At 54.5% G+C, this 7,379-nt stretch overlaps 1 protein-coding gene across 5 annotated transcripts in view; it reads left to right on the forward strand.

Annotated features, from left to right (window-relative positions):
• ARRB1 (arrestin beta 1) overlaps nt 1–6,321 on the forward strand; it is a 74,085-nt gene extending 67,764 nt beyond the window's left edge. For all 5 annotated transcript variants that reach the window (XM_045894453.3, XM_064576918.1, XM_064576919.1 and 2 more), the window contains one exon: nt 101–6,321. In XM_045894453.3, the coding sequence (XP_045750409.1) occupies nt 101–212 (112 nt within the window). In that variant the 3' untranslated portion in view covers nt 213–6,321. The remainder of the gene's footprint in view (nt 1–100) is intronic.
• The last annotated feature ends 1,058 nt before the right edge of the window (nt 6,322–7,379 follow it).

Here is a 7,379-nt window from a genome sequence, read left to right on the forward strand (position 1 = left end):
CAACCCCAGGGGCCGGCCTCTGAGTCCCATCTGACCCTCTGGATCAGCCTGCTCTCCCTGCCTGGCAAACACACCCCGTTTTCCTTGTCTTTCCCACCAGCGATGACGACATCGTGTTTGAGGACTTTGCCCGCCAGAGACTGAAAGGCATGAAGGATGACAAGGAGGAGGAGGAGGATGGTACTGGCTCGCCACAGCTCAACGACAGATAGACTGGGGCCGGCCCTCCCTCCAGGCAGCTCCAGGGCCGCGCTCATGCACTAGGATGCTTATTTGTCTTTTTCCTGCCCTCCTTCCCCCGCCCCCTTGTTCTTCTGGTTCCTACCAGGGGGCACCCAGTGGTCTTCCAGGTCACGGTGGTGAACCTCTGGCCTCAGGGTTGGCCCCACATCGCCATGCCGACAGGGCCCCAGGGATCACCTTCTCCCTCTTACCCCTCCTACGGGTCACCCCTCCAGCCCCTTCTCTTTTCCTGCTGACCCCCAGAAAGGCCATCTGGGCTCTGGCCTTGGGATTTGACTTGGGATGGGGAGCAGAACGGGGAGGGTGGGGCAGAGGGCTCAAGACACATGAGAGGGTGCCCGCGGCCCCAGGTGGCTGGCATAGCTCTGGCAGCTAAAAGATCACCGCACTGAGGGCCACCCTCTTCTGGCCGGGAGGGGCACACCTGTGGATAGATTCTCAGTACGTTTTTGCGGTCCGGACCCACCAAACACCTCTCCCTTTCCACCCCTCCGTCCCCATCCTGTGTCCCTCTGCGTCTGACAGTGACATTGGTGAAGGTTCACAGACCCCAGGAGTAGAGAAAAGCCACTGGACTGACATTCTTACCAGCAGTTACCCAGTCTAAGGCAAGCTGTGGGAACAAGCCCAAGTCTGATTCAGTTCTATCAGGATGTAACATCCTAGCTACCTTTTATCTAATGTGTGTGTCCTCTCTATACACATGCACCGAGAGAGAAGGGCAGGGTCTTCACAAAGCGCCAACCTGCTGTATAGTGAGCCCAAGCTCCTGGGGTGGGGGGGAGGTTCCTGAAGGGTGACTCTGAGAGATGGGGTTTGCGGGCAAGAAGATGAGCATCTGCTCTATTCCCTCCTCTGCAGACTTAACAGCAATCAGTGGTCCCCCGAGAAGTCAGGCTGGAGGTCCAGATGGGGCTGGGGACAACGCTACCCTACTACCTCCCCTCACAGTTCTCCAGGGCTGAGCTGGGCTGGCCCTGCAGGCTGGGAGAGCATGCTCGAGGCCGCCATGCCCACAGTCAAAGGGCCTCCTGCCCCAGGAGGTGGCATGGCCCATTAAGATGCCCTCCCCTAAAAGGAAGGGGGCTGCTGGGTAGCAAGGAACCCTTCATTTCCTTGGGGAGTTAATGACCCCCCAGTAGTTCCCAGTGTCATGGATGCCCAGTACCCATTGGCTGGTGTTGGTGTGATTGGGACCCGGGGCATTTTTAGGCAATGGGGCAGGCAGATGATGAGGTAGAAAGTGATAAAAGGTATTCGTTCTTGTCTGGCCTTTGATGCCCACTTACTGTATGACCTTAGGCAAGTTCCTTTCTCTCTCTGGGCCTCAGTTCTTCACCTAGAAGACCGAAGGGTTTGACCAGATGATCACAAAGGGACCTCCCAGCTCTGGCCTCCAAGAACTTGTAAACCTTAGAGCTTCTGGTATGACGGGTGGAGCCAGATGCAGACCATTGACTCTGGTCTGTCTGCCTCCAGAGGTGATTCACCGAGCCCCAGAGGTAGCAGGGCCATGGAGAGCTCCTAACCCACCCCTTCCCAGGACCTTCTTGGGCCGCTGGAGGGTCATCTGATGTCAAGCTGCAGCCATAGCTAGCGTGAGCTGCTTGACCATAGGGCTCGAGTATTCTAGAAGACCAAGTTTGGATTTGCTATGACAGGGCTTTGGGTACCTCACAGCTCCCTGTGGAGGCAGACCCCCTAAGATTCACCTTATACCCAAGCAAATATATTGCTTAGCAGGGCAAGTGGATCTCTCCTCCATCCCTGCTCCCTTTTATCTCTGTCTCATACTTGCCTGAAAAAGGAGACAACAAAATATTATGGGTACTCCACCCTTTTCAGTCCAGCCCCTCCTGGGGTGGGCTGGGTAACCATTATCCATGGCGAGAGTACCTAGTTCACAAGCCTGGCACTGCACCCCAGCCCTTCCCCTTCTGAATCTCATGAAGCTGCAATTCTAGGGAGCACTACCCCATGTCAGGCCCAAGTCAGCTTGTGGCAGTCATACTTTCCTGGCCAGCTCTGGGGTCCTAGCTGTGGGTGCCCCCGTCATCCAACCCCTACCAGAGCTTGCTGGCAGTTCACACCTCATTGGACAGCTGAAGAGTTGATGAAGGGCTGGAACACATGCCAAGCATATGCCCTCCAGTGTCTTCCTCTGGAACATTTAAGGCTGGTATGAGACCCTTTAGGATTTGGGGGATCACTCCCCTACAGACCAGCTTCTTCCTCCATCCCTCACCTGTGCACACAAAAGATTTGTCAGCCTGGTTTCTGGCTTCTTCACCTCAACACCACACTCACCCTTTTGGGTTTATCCCAGTGTTTGACTGAAATTTCTCCAGCCGCGGTAAGTATCATAGCCCCATCTAGACTTTTGCTCTTTGGGCCCAGGGCTGCAGAAGGGCAGTCCCTGTCCCCAGGAAGCTCCTGGTCAGGTGAAAGTTCTAGGAGGAAGGAATGGGGACCATTGCATTCAGGGCTCCTTGGCTCCTGCTAGTCCATATAGTGCCTTGATGTGAAGAAGAAACCGTGCCCCTTCCAGGTGGGTTCAGTCCATGTTAGAAGGCACGGCTTTGAGAAGGGCGCACAGGCTGGAGTTCAGCCCCACTTGCCCCAGTCAGTGCAGCACAGGCCAGTGTTTCCTTGGGCCTCTTCCTGAGAGAAAGACCCAGATCTTCTTTCAAAGCTTCCGGTTGGCTCCAGACCCCACTCCACTGGCAGCCCCCCAACCATGACCCAGTCCTCCTGTGCAGGGCCCCTCTCCATCTGGAGTCAGCCTGCCTGGAGCCAGGTGAGATTGGGGAATGAAATTGGAGTGAAAGGGGGGGGTGAAGGAGCCCCACCGGGCCCCAGGCACCAGTCCACAGTGTTGGCTCTGGGCTGACCCCACAGCTCCGCACTGGTACCTTCCAGTGGCCCATGTGGGTGGCCTAGAGAGATCGGTCTGGGAAGGTGGGAGAAGCATGGCGCTGGGTGAAAACCTACAGGCAGAGGCCAGCTGGGCTTCCTCAGCTTTCCAACCATGAGAATGGTGAAGTCCTGTGAAGAGAAGGGCTGAATTACTCGGTCGGACTCCATGGGCTGCCTCAGCCTCAAAGCACAGACGGCAAGGGTGGGCACACTGGGTTGCGGGGGTGTTGCTTCAGCTGCTCGGCTTGTTGCTGACAAGCTGGTTCCCACATGGTGCCATGGAAAGCATGCTGGGCTAGAAGCACAGTGTCTCCAGCCTAGTTGTCACCAACCAGCTGAGTAGCCTTAAGTGAGCAAGTCACTCAACCTCTTGGGCTCAGTTTCCCTAACTAGAAAATGAGACTGTAATCTCTTCCCCACCTGACTCAAGGAATCTGAAGCCCACATGAGACGAAAGTCAGCTCTGTAAGTTGCAGATGGCTGCTCAAGCAGTAGCCCAGGGTCACACAGGAAGATCACTGCAGGCTGCGTCCTCCTCCCGCCAGTCTTCATCTCTTGCCCCCTTCTCACTTAGGCAGACGTCAGCCAGGAGGAGATGCAGTCCGTTTGGCTTTGAAAATGTGGACACTGCTTAGGAATGCCTTGCCCACAGATAGTGAGTGGTCCCAGAGGTCATGACAGCGAGACACACCATGGATATTGCCAGTGATTGGGCTGGGGGCATCCTGGACCCTCCCAGCCCTGGTGCCACCCCCATCTCCCGTCTTTCAGATTCCACAGAGCCCAAGAAGCTCCTGGTCAGGTGAAAGTTCTAAGGGGAAAGAATGGGGGCCATTGCATTCAGGGCTCCTTGGCTGTTGCTAGCTGCCCCCATCCCCCCATGGCTCTGATCCCAGATTACGGAGAGCCACCCACCTCCAGGCCCCGGGAGGGCTGAGCCACTATTCCATCAAAGAACCCCACGGGTGAGGTAGACTAGCAATTGCCCTTCGAAGTAGAAGGCCCCTCCAGGATCAGCACAGCCGCCAATGCTCCTTGGTGATACTTGGAAGGGATTTGGACCCAGGGGCAACCCAGGCCTGTTCCCCTGAGAGCTGACCCGTTCGTTCCCCATGGTTCCAGCGCCCCACAAAGGCAGCCTCTCCTACCAGTGACTGGGGACTGGACATTCAGCCATCCCCGAGGAAGGCATTGGCCCCAATCTTGGTCTCACAGGCACAGGCCTGTGTCTGTTCTGATGTTTCTCTCTTTTTAAAGTCAACAAGGACCAAAACAGACTCTCCTGACCCTCACGCACAAGCCTGCGTTGAGCAGTCTGATGGCATTTTGCCATCCTCATCCACGCAGGTCCATCGCTTCTGTCCTCCCTCCAGGACTGAAGTGGCCTGCCTGTGGGGCAGGGTCCCCACCTCGTCCACTCCCCTGCAGAGTCCCTGCACCGTGGCTTCAATGAGAGGCCCATCGAAGGGGGAGCCCCCCCCAGCACTCTCTCCCAACTCTGCACTCTGAAAGGGAAATCAAAGCACAGGTCCCCAGGACCCAGGACCCATAGACACTCTGAAGCAGCGGTTTTCAAACCAGGTGCCGTGGAACCCCTGGGTTTCACAGAGCTTCGCCAGGGGCTGCTAAGGTGGGACGATGGGGGTGGAGGCAAAGGCTAGGTCTCCAGCTCTCCCCCATCCCCACTTCCGCCAGGACAGCTCTGCTTTTATCTGTCTTGCCTCTTGAGGTTCCACCTTCAAACTTTTGAAGAAAAGCTTCTTCAAACCACCGTTCTGAGGTTTGATCTTCAACCAGCAAGCACAGGTTCTCTTCTTGCTTTTCATGTTGGAATGGCTTTAGCATTCCAGTACAAAGTGGCTTTGTATTGGACCTTGGGCTGCAGACGCAGGCCCACGCACTTGCTTACACACACATGCACACACACACGTACACATTGGACGGTTTTGTAGCTCACCCACCCTGAAGCTCTGGCCTGGGTTTGATTTGGGCAGGGGCCTGGTGCTCAGTGAGGATTGGTCTTACCTTGATATCAGCCCATGCAGGGTGGGGGATGGTGGAGCAAGGAAATAGGCCCAGCCCCCACCCCAGGACTTGTGTCTGCACCCCACTTCCCTGATTCAGGCCTATGGGACACGTGATGGGAGAAGGAGGAACTAGACTTAGGTTCCTCTTTACATACAGCCAGATGGATGGACATCCAGGTTCTTACAAAAATGTTGAGGGGGGATGTTACGATAGAAGTCCCTCCGTGAGGACATGGTCCCTCCAGAGACCTTTAAAGCAGCCAGTTTCCCTTGAGCAATTCTAATAGGCTTCCACTCCCACATCTGTGGACAAGCTAGTGTGTGGACAACAGGAAGATCCCTGAAGAGATGCTGGTCCCCCACCCACAGTCTCCCACAGTCTCTGCCGGCCTGCCCCTCTGGCCGGGTCCCCCACCAGGCTAACTGAGGGGTGGCACATTGGTGAGACCTGGACCAGCCCTTGACACAGAATCCTGCCTGGGCCCCCCACTGAGGGCATTCCAGGTGAAAATGTGAGGCTCAGGGCACAGCAGACCATGTGGCATGGGAGAAAGTGTTCTGTGTTCAGTCCGAGTATGCCTTTGGGAACCCCACTGACTTCAGTTTCCCCATGTGTAAGATGGGGCTTGTGCCAGACTCTGTCCACCTCACAGCTTACTGCAAGGAGAGGTCATGGAGCGGGGTATGATAAGTAGTGTCCTATGAGAGATGGGAGCCGCACAAACTTGGGGTGTGGTCATGGCCTGCACTGCAGATCAGCAGAGCACTTGGGGGAATGAGTATGGGATGTGCCATCTTTCCGGGGCATCTCTGCTCAGTGTTAAGGTCTAGCCACAGACGCTATGGGAGACCTGCCTCTTCCTACCCAATGGGAGCCAGCATTCAGCCTGGCACAGTGACTGTGGATCCTGGACGCAGGGAGTGACAGGTGGCTGGGACAGGTCTCCAGGTCTGTAGCCCTTCTGTTAAGTGATTATTTTGTGACACCCTCTTTCCTGGGCCACCTGCCAGGTTTATCTGTTGTACTGTGGCATTCCTTATTATGTCAGATAAGTTATTACAGTTTATTCAACTCTAACAGGACAAATGAACAAGAGAACCATAAATAGGAGACCATTAAAGGTCTTTTGTGACAGATGCTGGGTGTGCATTCATTTCTGTCTTATTAGCTCATGGCAAGACCTAGATCAGCAAATCCTGCCCTACTGCCTCAGAATATTGGAGAGGACCTGGGGCTGGGTCAGGTGTTGTCTTCCCTTCTCTGTGGCCTCACCTCCAACCTGGTTTCTGCACCTCCTTCTGGAAACTGTCAAAGAGCCACCCTCCCCATGTACCAGTCTTCTGGCCTTGGGGAAGGCCAGACATCACTGGATCCCAGGACCCCTGGTTTGCTTCTCAGGTTAAAGCCATCCCATCTTCCCTTTGGCATCACCAACCACTCCAGCTGGAATCCTGCCCCGGTCTCAGCCCTGGGTCTTATTCAGTTCTCATCTCCTGTTCTGCTGGGTCTCCCCGAAGTCACTTCACTTTGCCATGACTTACCCAATGCCTGTTCCAGAAGAACACATGGGAAGAGTGGGGATATATGTGAGGCAGATTCAAAGTTCTAAATGATAATGGGCTGCATTAACACAAAAGGAGGATGCCAATGAATGTGAGATGGCTTTCTCAAAAAAAAATTGATTATGTAGGAAAAAGAATTTGTTTTTACATTCCTCTAAAATAATGTGTAACTTAGATCAAAGCATTGCCCTCCTGGTGGGCCAGAAGGTGGTCTCTTTCCTCTGAAGCTCCTTTAGGCCAGAGAAGGGTAGTGGGAAGACACTGACATTTGAATCAGGAGGCTTCAGCTAAGGGCTCTCATTCTGCCTTCCCATGTGGTCTGTATCAGTCTGAGTCCAGAGAAATAGCCTCTTCCCATATTTCAGTAGCAGGGATTTTACTGATGAAACTGGTTATAATGTTGCAAGAGTTAAAAGGGCAAGTGAGGCAAGGGATGTGAGGCAACCCAGAGATTAGGTGTAACTGGAAACCACTACCACCTGTAAGGTGGAAGGACAGGATGAGGAGTGACACACCTGAGGAACTAGGGACATTGAGGAAGGTATCTGAGGAATTCAGACCACAGGAGAAACGCGTCTGTTGCTGGGGATGCTACCCAAAGCAGAGTGTGAGAAAAACTACTCCCCTCTT

This window comes from Mirounga angustirostris, unplaced genomic scaffold (assembly GCF_029215605.1).
Source record: "Mirounga angustirostris isolate CCGP_5_RB_7025 unplaced genomic scaffold, mMirAng1.0.hap1 SCAF_13, whole genome shotgun sequence".
Classification (NCBI taxonomy): Eukaryota; Metazoa; Chordata; class Mammalia; order Carnivora; family Phocidae; genus Mirounga; species Mirounga angustirostris.